The sequence below is a fragment of the Leguminivora glycinivorella genome, chromosome 6 (assembly GCF_023078275.1).
Source record: "Leguminivora glycinivorella isolate SPB_JAAS2020 chromosome 6, LegGlyc_1.1, whole genome shotgun sequence".
Classification (NCBI taxonomy): domain Eukaryota; kingdom Metazoa; phylum Arthropoda; class Insecta; order Lepidoptera; family Tortricidae; genus Leguminivora; species Leguminivora glycinivorella.
In genome coordinates this window covers 3940646-3955357 of record NC_062976.1, presented here as the reverse complement: position 1 = coordinate 3955357, position 14712 = coordinate 3940646, and the positions used below count along the sequence as shown (strand labels likewise).

The following is a 14712-nucleotide window of genomic DNA, read 5'->3' as shown; positions in this document are numbered from 1 at the left end:
ACGCGAGGTAAATGCGGACTACCAATAAAGTCATAAGGTATAATGTATCGATTCTCCACATTTTCGTTAGTCATAATTTGTTTTTTCTCAAAAACGCGTAACTTTTCAGGATTGCCATAAAACTAACCTAACCTATCTATAGGTGACCCTAATGAAACCGTTTCAGAATTATGACTAATGATAATCTGGCTAACAAAGGGATCCGTTTTAAATGTTATATTCATCAACTTTCTTGATTCTGTATTCTATAATATGGGTTGTTAACGTTAGAACTATTAAACGTTATTCGTAACAAAGATTATGACTTATGAGGTTTATGCCTTAAAACTGTATGCAGAACAATCAGTAGGACTTCAAAAAATATGCCTAGTAATATTTTTGGATAATTATTGTTATGCCTTTCAATTTTATACTCATCAACTTTATGACTTTTAAGGTTATGGCATCCAATATTATGGGTTGTTAATGTTAGTACCATTAAGCATTATTCGTAACAAAAATTATGACTAGTGATGTTTATGACCACAAAATATATGAATAACAACTTATGACTAACGAAATTCTGACCAAAAAGTTTATGGGAAAGAAAGGGGTCCCGATTATAACAGGTATTTATTTATTTGAATACATTTTTCAATGGCAATAAAGATAAATCCAATGCGTCATGAAACTTAAATTTTAAAAACAGTAAATAAGAACACAAAAACATTACAAACAATAAAAGTATTACAACTAAACCATTGATTTGGGCGATGAAGTAACAGCGTGGCTCCGTTGCGCCGTTTGCCCCGGTGTAGGATTTGGCAGGTTGCCCCAGAACCGCCGAAAACCACACCTTTCGGTCAGAAGTCTGCGCTCGCGATAGTGTCCTGCAGCGGCCACGGCACGCGCACCACGAACGAACTGAAGTGCACGTAGTGACGCGACTGCAGCTGTTGCACCCTCAGCGTGTAGCCAGTCTTCCGGTGATCGTAGTCCACCACCTCGTCGGCCACGGTGGAATAATGCAGCCGAGACACGTACATAATATATATAATATACATGACATATAGGTTTATATATATATGACTGTTGGGATATAAGAGTCGTCAAGGATGGCGAGTATATGATTTCATTATTTTGACTTGTGATACGATCTTTTCGTCGTAGTATTTTGTCATAGTCCTCTTTTTCGAGGCTTAACTGGGGTATCCCCAGGTTTTTTGAGGAGTTCCACTACTCTTGGTTGATCAGACCAGTCATAAGGAGTTCTCATTGTCCGTGAGTGTGTGTCATTATTTTTAACCGACTTCAAAAAAGGAGGAGGTTCTCAATTCGACTGAATGTTTTTTTTTTTAAATTTAAAATTGCGCATCTTACAGCTACGCTTAGCTGTGTGTATCGTGAATGTGTTGTCATTTGAGACGTCCAGATACCTATCGTAATGATGGTGGATTATTTATATCTTTCTATTTTTAACTTTGTAATTGCATCTTTACACTGTTGAGTGTAATTAAATTCTAGATTTCTATTTAAAGATAGTTTTTTTTATTTATTTATAGTTAAGTATCTTTTTAATTGCTTAATTGTTGACTTCGATATTTAAATTAAAATTATTGAAAGAGTGTAAATTATACAATATGTCGTTATTTTTATAACACTCAACTAAAAACTTTTACTTAAATACAAGAACCTTGCTTATATAAAAAAAATGAAAAACTACAGGGATAAGATAGGAATGAAAAGACAAAAAGTACTCTGCCAAATACATTTTAATAACATGACATAATTATTTTTTTAATTTGGAAAAAAATACATTGTCAGAAATAAAATTAAAATCGGTTTAGACTCCAAACAACTCATAAAGACAAAAAGTAATTCTTGACTCGCTTAGCTTAATCAGCATCAGCAGTAGTCGTGTATGCCGATCCTAAGCCGCACGGACAACTCATGTCCAACTTGAAAAAGCCTTGGTCACCAACGCCCGTACCCCAGGAGTTTTTAAAGAGCCAGTAAGACTTGCCACTTGCTGCATCTGTAAAATGTCAATGTAACGAAGAGGGTCGTTTTAAATTTTATTTTAATCAATTTTCTGTTATTATATTATACTAGCTTTTGCCCGCGCCTTCGCTCGCGTTACATTCGAAAATTACAGAATGCTCCATACAAACTCCCACCTCCCATGTTAGGGAAGTGGGGGTTTAGAAAGAGACAAAAAGTAGCCTATGTCACTCTTCATCCTTTCAACTATCTCCACTTCAAAAATCAGGTCGATTTGTCGCTCCGTTTTGCCGTGCAAGACGGACAAACAAACAGACACACACACTTTCCCATTTATAATATTAGTATGGATTACTACTAGCTTTTTCCCGCGGCTGCGCTCGCTTTAGAAAGAAATAAAAAGTCTAAGTATGTCACTCTCCATCCCTTCAATGTATCTCCACCTAAAAATCACGTTAATTCGTCGCTCCGTTGTCAAGAGTAGTGCTTAGCCAACGTGAGAAACGCTAGATTTATTTTGTCATGAATACACCGTGTTTCACTTAACACTAAAAACCTGAAAACCGTTTGTTCAGAATCGAGATTAGAATCGATTGAGCTATATCTTGATGGGGCTAATATTTTTATATTTGTATTATTAGTTATTTTTTACGTGCCTGATGTTCTAGAAATTCGTAATATAACATTGTGCATATTGCAATGCTAGTCAGAGGTTGTATACCTTTTTCACTATTTAGGGGTATTAATAATTGAACGATTATTTTTCCGCTACTAGTTCGACGCTGTTTGTCAGTTCAATTTTAATGTTTGTCATAACTGTCATAAGTTATAAAAATTGAACTCGTACCTAATTACAACCTTGTCAATTTGAATGCGATTACCGCATTTACTTTATACGTTTATATGTTATCACGTAAGTTTATGTATGTGCAGTTCTAATAAACACAATTTAGAAGACACCATGTCGTGATTTTAATAACATAACCAATTTTCAGTGGTCTTTCGGTCTTTGTATTCCGAATGGTTTGCCTTTGTGTCAGATTTACGTTATGATAAGCCTTGTTAAAAAACAAATAACGCACACGTTACCTTTGCCATACCCTATCAGCAAAACGGCATGATTAAGCTGTTGACCTGCTGTACAATCGTTTGGGCTACATACTCCCGGACCGGTACATGCCTGAAGTTGAGATCCCGCGTATAATCCTGGAACATCAAAGCAAAACGATTTAATAATCTTCCAGGTGTGACATCAATTTCAGTTCAAATTTAGTTGTGACGCTACTGCTACACAAACTTTTTTGATCGCATAGCATCTTACATAATTAATAAATATCATAGAATATTCTCACACGAATTGACTCATAGTAAGTTCAAGAAGGCTTGAGTTATGAGTATTCAGACAACGATATTAACATAATTGTAATTTAATAAGTACCTACATAAAACCAGAGCAGTCAGCCATGACTCAGGAATAAATATTTGGGCTCATTACGTAAATAAATTCCATTATCTGACCAGGCAGGCAAGTATGGTCGCGCGATAAATGATAAAAGAGATGTTTTATCGCTTATCACGCGACCATGTCTGACCTATAGGATTCGGACCCAGGACCATCTGTTTAGCAGGCAGGGCCACTACCAAGTTCGCCAGACCGGTCGTCAAACTTATAAATCAAGTGTATGGGCCGCTTGAGTGTTCTATGGCTAGACACGCCACAGGAAGTTTAGTTTTATACAAAGTCAGACTTTACTGCACTTACCAACAACAATGGGGGCACCATTCCCATAAAGAGCTCCTTTTAGTGATTCAATGTCGGGGGTATTAATAACAGTTCCTCCGTTAACATTGACTTTGCCTTTGCTAGGGTCGGCGCGGCAATTTCCTTTTTTTGGAGTAAAAGGGTAATCCAACTCTGTCATTAATTTTTTACCAGCCATTTCACTGCAAAACACAAAGATGGAATGATTATTATTAATTACAATTGAAACTATCCATCATAATTTTTCCATTATTCATCCCGGTTTTGCTAATTTCTCGAAAAGCGTCAGCCAAATCTATACCTGTTTAGTATGCATAAAGGTTGAAAATTATTGCGCCATCACACCCAAGTTGAATCAATCGTTGAATCGTTTTGTTGGTGATTGACTCAATAGCGACAACATTATTATTTAAGCATAAAATAAGTAAGTATGTCGAAACCAATTTGTATAAAATACCTGTGTGTTTATAGAAAACAGATATCCTGCACCTTTTATGTCCACAAACAGAAACGACAGCTATTATATTGAGAAATAAAATGATTTCCCCCTCCTCCCCAACTATTAGAAAGAAATCAATTCAGAACTCTGAACAAAAATGAACACACAATTGAGTCTCTATACCCCTTCCCCAATACCCCGTCTAAGTAGATTGCTAACTGAAATATGTGACCATGCTGATACATATAGGTATACTTCGACTCCTTCAGTAGATTCCAGACTCGCATCCAGGACTAAGTCCCTTTTCCCTTTATATTATGGTAATATAACCATACTAATTGTATTCTTTTTATCTTAATTAATGTATTTCTATTGTCAAATGACATTGTAGCATTACAACATGTTTTAAATAATGAATTTTCATTTAACTTTAAGATTATAAATAAGTAGTGTTTGCCTATAATTAGTTGTGCAATACATTTAAAATACCTGTGAAGGCATACCTAATAATGTATCATTGTAACCGTAGTTGGTAGCCCTTGTTACTATGATAAAGTAAAAATAAAATAGGTAAATATAGTGTGTAATATTCAAGTCTCCCTGACTGAGGTCACTGAGTTCAGAGGTTACTTCTAGGTTCTTATGCCCTGCAGTCTGGTAAAAACTTACTTTAATGCATCCACTGGCATTCCCCCATGTTCGCACACTGCTGAAGTACAGTCTAAAACTTGCTGCTCTGATAATGACTGAAGGTCTCCACCGGACTTTTTGGCATGCATACCTTCAACCGCCCCTGTAATAAAAATAAAAACACCTATAAAAATTTCATCTTCAAAAAACAAAATCGTAGTCTGTAACTTGGTCTTGGCTCGGCCCAAATAGGAAGAGAGCGTATCGGGGCTGAGCCCAAGTTACAGGTGCGAAAACCTGGCACAGATTTTCTTTAGGCATGTTGCTAGTTACTATATTAAAAACATTACCTATAGCGGCAAAAACATAGCAAATCAGACAAGTGCTCTGATCTTTTACTTCCGTGACTAGATTTTGGTTGCGATAATCCAGCTCATCTGGGGCATTTAAAATAAATTCCTTTTCCACTTCGATAACTTTTGTTGTGTTTCTAATTGCAGATTGATCTAACGGCTTCAATTCTTCTTGATCGGCAAATTGGTTAACAGCATACCACACGTTTGTATATTTATTATTTTTGTTCCACTCGTTAATGTTTTCCAATCTTTTCTTAAATATCTCAAATCGCTTCTGGATTTCTTCGGCGCTTTCGTATTTCTTATCATATTTTTCTATAAAATCAGCGAAATGTTCCTCAGCTTTTTCTAGATCATATTGTGGGTACCAGCCTAGAGCAAAGCTAAAAAGTAAAAACAACGTTAAAACGTTTAGATAATACATGATTATCAAAGTAGTTAAGTATGTAAAGAATAACCAAATGCGTTCGTCTTATATACTAGTTTTGTGTCAACCTAAAATATTTAGCATATTTCTTTTTTACAGTTTTCTGTTATCTTTAAGACAAACTATTCAAATTATTATATTCCATTAACTGTACAGAACGTAGTAATTAATATTTTATTGCCATAATTAAGGACATTTGTCTATATTTATGTGCAAGTAATAAACTTAAGGCTTATTAAGCTTGGCTTTACTTTGCACGTGTAATTTTGCTTAGCACGTGTAATTTAGCTTGAAGGTCATAATTCGAATTCTACTACCATACTTATTTGATATTTGGTCTCCAACTCAAAAGCTCGCCACCAAGTCCTATCTGCAAACAGATTTTTATCATAATGCATATCATAACATAAGTATGCATCTGTGCAAAACTAGACATTAAAATACCTACTAGTGTTACCTTATTATGAAACATTCGTGTTTAAATGCCTCTCATAATACACCATCCAAATAAATAGCTATTATCGCTCCGGTTTCTCCTTATAATATTCAGTAAAACTTTTCTATTAGAATGTAGATAATGTTCGTTTGTCCCTTTCCGACGTATTGGTGTAACTTCAACAAATGGAAAAGGCAAATAGAAAAGGACAAACGAACTTTATATGCTTGATAACTTTAGTGAGCGTTTATGAATAAGGGGGATAGATAGATAGATCGATAGAATACTCTTTATTAGCATACCTCATTAAAAGATACAGTGGAGACAAAACAAATGATTATAAATAGAGGCAGACAACAGGCGGTCTATCATTAGGTATTTAAATAAAAAATAAAATCTGCACCGAAAAGGCTTCCCTAAATCAGTTGAGGCTAAATTAAATGGTCATGTAGTCTGACCAAATAAGGAGGTTGAAAATAGGTCACTCAGTGACAAATCCGCTTGGTTTTGTATTTCGTTTTTTTTATTTATTTTTGTTAGCCAATTTAAGTGTCCCACTGCTGGGCAAAGGCCTCTCTCCTGGCTCTCCATTACTCCCGATTCTCCGTTTCCTTCGGCCAGTTCTTCAGAAAGGCGTGAACCTTTTTCATTCAAAATTATAAAGAAACTATAAATTTATCCTAAACTAGAACTTCTTATTGACCTATAAGAAAAAAATCATACATATAAGACATACCTTTCTGTCGATAGATATGTTTTTAAAACACCTAACATTCGAATAAAAGACACTGTGCTAACGCGAGCCCGCTCAGTCTGCGCCGAGCGCTCGAAGACAACGGACCTGCGTTTGATCGTCCGGCGCACCTAGCTTTCGTAAGCAGCTCGATAGTTCCGAGAAGTGCCGTAAACTGCGACTAAACAAATCTTGATCCTTTTTACACCTTATGCAATTTTAGCATTCGACATGCTTTTCATATGATTTTGGATTTTAAGTTATACGTGAAGTTTGTTGAGAGTTTGAATTATTATTATATTTTGGGACCAGGATGAGGTTCTGGTTCTCATGATGATGGAGTCAGGCAGGAGATGTTCAACAGAACTGCTATTCTACTTATCATAACTCCACCATGTTTGGGCTCATTAGATTTGGGCTGATGAGCACCATCGATCTAGATGAGGTCCAAGGTCTCATGATGGAGTCAGGAGGTGGTCAACAGAACTGCTATTCTCCTCATCATAACCCCATCATGTTTGGGCTCATTAGATTTGGGCTGACGAGCACCATCGAACTAGATGAGGTCCAAGGTCTCATGACGGGGTCAGGAGGTGGCCAACAGAACTGCTATTCTCCTCATCATAACCCCATCATGTTCGGGCTCATTAGATTTGGGCTGACGAGCACCATCGAACTAGATGAGGTCCAAGGTCTCATGATGGAGTCAGGAGGTGGTCAACAGAACTGCTATTCTCCTCATCATAACCCCATCATGTTTGGGCTCATTAGATTTGGGCTGACGAGCACCATCGAACTAGATTAGGTCCAGGGTCTCATGATGGAGTCAGGAGGTGGCCAACAGAACTGCTATTCTCCTCATCATAATCCCATCATGTTCGGGCTCATTAGATTTGGGCTGACGAGCACCATCGAACTAGACGAGGTCCAAGTTCTCATGATGGAGTCAGGAGGTGGTCAACAGAACTGCTATTCTCCTCATCATAACCCCATCATGTTTGGGCTCATTATAAATATGTGGAAGGTCGTTAATAATAATAAATGTTTTATTAGGGTACCCCTACATGTAAAGAGGGGGCAGATATTTTTTTTCATTTCAACCCCAACGTGTGATATATTGTTAGATAGGCATTTAAAAATGAATTAGGTTTTACTAAGATCGATTTTTGATAATTTTCATATTTTCGGAAATAATCGCTATAACTTTTGAACCATATGTTTAAAAATATGAAAAAAATCACAAAAGTAGAACTTTACAAAGACTTTCTTTGAAAATTTGTTTTGAACTTTATAGGTTAGTTTTTGAGAAAAATACGGAAAACTACGGAACCCTACACTGAGCGTGGCCCGACACGCTTTTGGCCAGTTTTTATTTTATTTTAATACTTTTCTGTGCTATTCATACATAGCCACCCTAGGGGATTCAGTATTGACAGCTTCTTTTTTTCTTTCTGCATATATTTGTTTCCGCTTTTAAGTTTATTGTAAATAAGACTGCTTGCACTTACATTGAGATTATAATTACATAATGCTATTAAATTAAATCTAATGAAGCGTTGTTTTATTTCCTAAATCTCAAAACCCTTTAAATCGAATATGTATAGTAATGAGCAAAAATTTTACCGCAGGCTTTCCAAACCGACGATGCTTGATCAGCTACTTTTAGAACGAACATGTACACCGTGTCCAATAAGTCCGAATACTCACATTTTACCTCAGTTCTAAAGATATAGGGATCACAGGCCATCAAATTCTTATTTAAACTGAAGAGTATATTCCTTTTAATAAAATACAAGCACAAAGTTCTTGAAATTTCCGAAGTGTCTAAGAAAAACAAAGAGGTAAAGTGCCAACAAAATACTTGCTCGGCACGCAGGTGACGAGTTATTTTTTATAAGCAGAATCTGTATGTGATAAAACAGACGCCACGTGTCCAAAATAAAGTATTATGGGTACCGAGGATAGATAACATTCCGGGCAACTAGAAAAATGTGCCTAGGTTCCAGAGCTCACCATCGGCCCAGGTGTGGGATGCAGTATGTAAGCGAGGTAAACTACCTTCAGTACTTACAGATAAAAGCGTTAAAATCAACGTTTTTTTCTTTAAAACCAAGGTTTTGGAGAAAAAAATGCCTTAAAGTTAAAAAGGATGCTTGGGAATGAGTATCATGTGTCCCAACAAGACGCACCTCCAGCACATTCGGCAAATGGTATTCTAGCGTAGTTTCAGACTAATTTGGCAGTTTTTTATCCGAAACATGAGTGGCCACCCAGGCCTCCAGGTTTAGGCGTATTAGACTACTTTGTATGGTCATACATGCTTTGAAGACTAAATTTTTATAAAATCATAAACCTAGATCATTTCAAAAAGATTATTGAGAGTATTTGGGATGAAATGTGAAGAAAACGGTGCGTGCCGCGTGTGATCCGTTTGAGAAGCGTTTGAGGCTGGTAAACAAGTTAATGCTGGAGTTATTCCAAAACATTTGTTGTGAATGTAGTAAATAAGAGTGCCATTCATAAAATATAATAATAATGTAGTAACTATTTGTTCATTTTGTTTTATTGGCTATTTGTGCTGTATTCAAACTTATTGGACACGGTGTACATATTTTGATTTTCACCCTTTAAAATGTTTCTAAGACGCAACGTTTTGCAAATTTGGTCACGTCATGCACAGTTAAACTGTGGAATGAATTGTCGCCAGCGGTATTTCCGGACCAATGCGACCATCAAACCTTCAAGAAAAGAGCGTACATCCATCTTAAAGGCCGGCAACGCACCTCCAACACTTCTGGTGCTTCTGGTGTCCATGGGCGGCAGTGATCGCTTACCATCAGGCAGCCTATCTGCTCGTTTGCCTCCTATCCCATAAAAAAACGTTTAATATTTTTTAAGAAAAAAAAACCGCCGCCTTTCGGGTTGTGGTGAAAGCTACTTGCGAATGTTGGATTATGTAGAAATGTGTAGGTATTTTTTAAAACTGCTTTTAATGCTTTAATTATTTGATGGCAACACAAATCAATATACGTATAACGCTAAGGTTTGAGAGTTTCTCAATTCCTCATGAATCCGATTATAAGAAATCAAAGCTTGACAAACTTTGACTTGAAAACTCAATAATTATGCTTAACAAACATAACTAAATAAATGTCACTGTTCTGAACTTAAATGCATGCTTTTCTTACAAAAATACCAACTGAGAGACTGGACGTAAGTGCATGATGTTCTTATAAGAATACCAAAGTCACTATAAGTGTTCCGTTCAGATTTGAGAAGATCGGTTCTGATCTGACCATCATCAGCAGTTCCACTGCACCAAATGTCACTGTTCTGGACGAAAGTGCATGCTGTTCTTATAAAAATACCAAAGTCACTATAAGCGTGCCGTTCAGATTTGAGAAGTTCCGTTCTGGCCATCATCAGCAGTTCCACTGCACCAAATGTCACTGTTCCGTACCTAAATGCATGCTGTTCCTTTAAAAACACAAAAATCACCATACGTATGCCTTTCAGATTCGAGGAGTTCCCTCGATTACTCCAGGATCCCATCATCAGAACTGGGTTCTGAGAAAAATGGGACCAATCTGTATTCATATACATTCAATTTTTTTTTTTAATCGGTCCAGTAACAACGGAGATATCGAGGAACAAACATAAAAAAATGAAAAAAATAAATAAACATACAGACGAATTGAGAACCTCGCCTCAAATCTCTCAGATTTGAGGCGACGGTTAAAAAGTGACACATCATGAGCAGTTCCAATGCACCAAATGTCACTGTTCTGGACGTAAGTGCATGCTGTTCTTATAAAAATATGAAAGTCAGTATAACTGTGATAATTTCCGAAAATATTAATATTATCAAAAAACGATCTTAGTAAACCCTTATTCATTTTTAAATACCTATCCAAAAATATATCACACGTTGGGGTTGGAATGAAAAAAAAATCAGCCCCCACTTTACACTTTACACTAATAAAACATTTTTTTCCATTTTTCATTTTTGCACTTTGTTGACGTGATTGATATACATATTGTTACTAAATTTCAGCTTTCTAGTGCTTACGATTACTGAGATTATCCGCGGACGGACGGACGGACGGACGGACGGATGGACAGACAGACATGGCGAAACTATAAGAGTTCCTAGTTGACTACGGAACCCTAAAAAACAGAAATCACTGTTAAACTATTCTCTAATTTCAAGTTCCTAACTAAAATTTTCCTAATTAAAAAAAAAACAAATTGATCCCGCTACAAACTTTCACCCCCTTTTTCCCTCTACTAGGGGTGTAAATTTTCATAATCGATTCTTATCTCTTCGAAATTTTGTTAATGCAATCTATACAAATTTCGATTTTCTAGCTTTCGTAGTTTCGGCTCAGCGGTGTTGGTTGTTGAATCAATCAATTAGGAAACCTGAATTTATATATGTACTGAAGTTAGCAGCGTAGTGTTTCGGACTCGATAGGACCTTTTGTATTTCGGGTTGTTTTCCTTTTGTATTCGTTTTGTATTTCGTTGGTTAATCAAAAACTGTTGTAAGTACCCGAAAGTGTGCAAGTTATTTTTTTACTTTTAAATACCTAAAAGTACCTACAGAGAATAGATACTGTACACTCTCTACAGTAGCATGCAACCGAATGCAGTCTTCATCCCGAAATCCTTTAGCGAGCTCTCCTCTTAACTGAATTTGTGCCGATTTGAATCTCAAAGATTTCGAATTTAAGTTTCCTTATGCCGTGGAATCCTTGGTCTGGTATAAAATGGAAGAGTAAGCGGTTGTTTTAATACTACATACGTGGTAAATAAGCATACTGCCCGTCTGATTGTAAATAATCAAAGTAACGGATGCCTAAACTCCAGATCAACTTAGAGTCTACGTCATTTTTGCCATCGTAGTTGTTTTAACGTCAGGTATTTTGTGGTTTGGTTGAGACACCCAAAATACCCGTAATTTTATTTTCATTACATAAGAGTAGTTTTTTTACAAATAAGTGAAATATGAAATAGGTAAGAATTCTGAATTGTGTTTTTTCTACTTGTCGACTGTAATCTGTCAATTAAGCCACCACAGACTAAACTATAAGTGCTAACTTTTCAGTGTTGGATACTCTATGGCAGTTCCGACTCAATTATAATAAGCTCATTATAGTTGACTTTAGTTAACTGTAATAATTTCAAAAATAGAACTTCATACAATTTCTATACTAATTTGCGATACCTGGCAAATTTTCCTGCATCTGAAACACATTTTTTTTTATCTGTCGCGTTATCGGCCAATCAGAGACGGTTATTACAAACAATTGGTTGCTAGGTAATTCGATGTTGATACAACGGTGAACGACTCTATTAACATTAATTTTAACTTGCATGAATGATGATATTTCCGTCCATTGATGATGAAGATGATGACTCGTAGAAAAAATATTTTATACAATAGTGATATAATTAAGCTTTTCACTCTCGTACCGTACTATTAGGCCACTCAGCAAGCTTCGTGGCCTAAACATGGTACTCGACTGAAAAGCTTTGTACCTATTATATCACGATTGTATAAAATACTATTTGAAGTACTCATGCAGCCACACTAACGCATACTTAAATTACAAACCGAAATAGACGTCAGATCAAAACTGACGATACCCGTTGAGCTGGGGCGCATGAAACAGGAATCGAACCGGCGTCTCTATAGTCATTACGGTTAACGAAATAAACGAAATAAATATTTATCGCTATCTCAACAGTCCCATATCGAAAATTGGGATGTCAAAGGTTTGCAAAGATGGTCTCAAGTTTTGTTCCATGATGAGATTTGCCTTAGAGGGCTGGAATACTGGACAAAGATCCGGGGAAAATGAGAATTTGTCAGAGTATATATATTTGTTCTAGTTATTGTCAGAAGAAATTATGATAGCGCCGTTTGAAGAATATTTTGACCACCAAAAAATTACCAAAGAGGATCGAGTATTATAGAGAGTTACTGTCGAAGTAAAATGTGTTATCACAGTGCATACACTGCCATGTCTTGACACAGGCTTAAAACTTTTGAACCTCAGTTTTGACAATTTGGCCCATATTCTTATCTTGATATGTTTTAAAATGTCAAATAATAATATTAGCGCCATCTAGCTGAGCGTACCAAAGGTGTAATGCCATCTAGGCCACCGTACCTTTTTAGGGTTCCGTAGTCAACTAGGAACCCTTATAGTTTCGCCATGTACCCACAACACAAGCCTTCTTAAGCTTACCGTGGAACTCAGTCAATCTGTGTAATAATGTCCTATAATATTTATTTATTTATTTATGTCTGTCTGTCTGTCCGTCCGTCCGTCCGTCCGTCCGTCCGTCCGTCCGTCCGTCCGTCCGTCCGTCTGTCCGCGGATAATCTCAGTAACCGTTAGCACTAGAAAGCTAAAATTTGGTACCAATATGTATATCAATCACTCCAACAAAGTGCAAAAATAAAAAATGGAAAAAAATGTTTTATTAGGGTACCTCCCCCCCCCATACATGTAAAGTGGGGGCTGATATTTTTTTTCATTCCAACCCCAACGTGTGATATATTGTTGGATAGGTATCTAAAAATGAATATTTATTATATGAGCCTCTTCCTCAGCACATTTCAGATGGATATAGTTTTAGTATTCTAATATATCTCTCTTTCTTATCATCTACTCTGTTCCAGGTTACTCCGGCGACTAAGCGAATGTCATCATCCCATCTTTTTAGCTGTGAGCCAGCCTTCCGTTTCCCTTTCGTTTCGTTTTGTATCCAACCCCTTGGGTACCATTCAGTTATACTTTTACTCCATTTTTCGCCTCCTCTGACCAAATGACCAGCCCATTTCCATTTTAACCTTTTTATTTTTATTGTTACATCTTGTACTTTGGTTTTTGATCTTATGGAGGAGTTTCTAACACGGTCCGCTCTCCGGAGTCCAAGCATACTTCGTTCCATGGAATGTTGGCAGCTTTCCAGTTTTGAAGTTAAGTGTCTTTTGAGTGGCCACGTTTGACTTCCATAGATTAGGACGGGTAGTACACAGGTATTGAAGAGTTTGCTCTTGGTTGAGATGTGTAGCTTTTTGTCTTTAAAGACTTCTTTTAAGCTCCAGTACTTTTTCCATCCGTTTACAGCTCTTCTTTCTACTTCCTTCTCAATTGCGTCATGAGGTGATATAATCTGTCCTAAGTAGATGTATTCTTCTACATATTCTATGGTGTTTTCCCCAACCATAATAACATGTTTTTCTCCATTTGTCATTAGTTTAGTCTTCTCTAGGTTCATGCCTAGTCCTACTTTCAGACTCTCTTGGGATAGTTCATTGATCATGACATCTAGCTCTTCTGGAGACTTGGCGAACAGGACGATATCGTCCGCGAATCTAAGATGTGTTAGAGCAACTCCATTGATGCTGAGGCCGTAATTTTGCCAGTCTAGATTTCGGAACACCGGATAGAGGATCTCCTTGCCTCACACCTTTTTGTATTCTGAATATGTCACCTTTCTTTTCCAGTTGAATACACGAAGTGCTGTTGTTATAAACATTTCTGATCAGGCGAATGTATTTGTGCTCGACGCCTTGTGTTCTCATGGCTTCCCATATCTTCTCATGTATGAGGGAGTCAAATGCCTTACTGAAGTCTATAAAGGCTAGATAGTAGTTAAGTTGGTGAAAAATGAATAAGGGTTTCCTAAGATCGTTTTTTGATAATATTAATAGTTTCGGAAATAATCGCTCCTAAAGGAAAAAAAAGTGCCCCACCCCCTCTAACTTTTGAACCATATGTTTAAAAAATATGAAAAAAATCACAAAAGTAGAACTTTATAAAGACTTTCTAGGAAAATTGTTTTGAACTTGATAAGTTCAGTAGTTTTTGAGAAAAATATGGAAAACTACGGAACCCTACACTGAGCGTGGCCCGACACGCTCTTGGCCGGTT

At 36.6% G+C, this 14712-nt stretch overlaps 1 protein-coding gene across 1 annotated transcript; it reads right to left on the bottom strand.

Annotated features, from left to right (window-relative positions):
- Positions 1 to 1874: 1874 nt before the first annotated feature.
- On the bottom strand, positions 1875 to 14363 carry LOC125226945 (crustapain-like). Its single transcript, XM_048131128.1, has 7 exons — positions 14242 to 14363; positions 13887 to 14153; positions 5162 to 5550; positions 4851 to 4974; positions 3743 to 3924; positions 3070 to 3186; positions 1875 to 2014 (listed from the first exon to the last, which is right to left on the bottom strand). Exons 1-7 carry the CDS (start codon positions 14361 to 14363, stop codon positions 1875 to 1877), a joined length of 1341 nt encoding a protein of 446 aa, XP_047987085.1.
- Positions 14364 to 14712: the final 349 nt, after the last annotated feature.

Excerpts from the sequence above, each read along its gene's own strand:
- LOC125226945 (XM_048131128.1), bottom strand. The coding sequence starts at position 14,363 with ATGAGAACACAAGGCGTCGAGCACAAATACATTCGCCTGATCAGAAAT. Across the intron at positions 14,154-14,241 it reads AGAATACAAAAAGGTGTGAG|ATTCGCGGACGATATCGTCC; the intron begins GCAAGGAGATCC and ends AACACATCTTAG. Across the intron at positions 3,925-4,850 it reads ATGCCAGTGGATGCATTAAA|TGAAATGGCTGGTAAAAAAT; the intron begins GTAAGTTTTTAC and ends TGTGTTTTGCAG.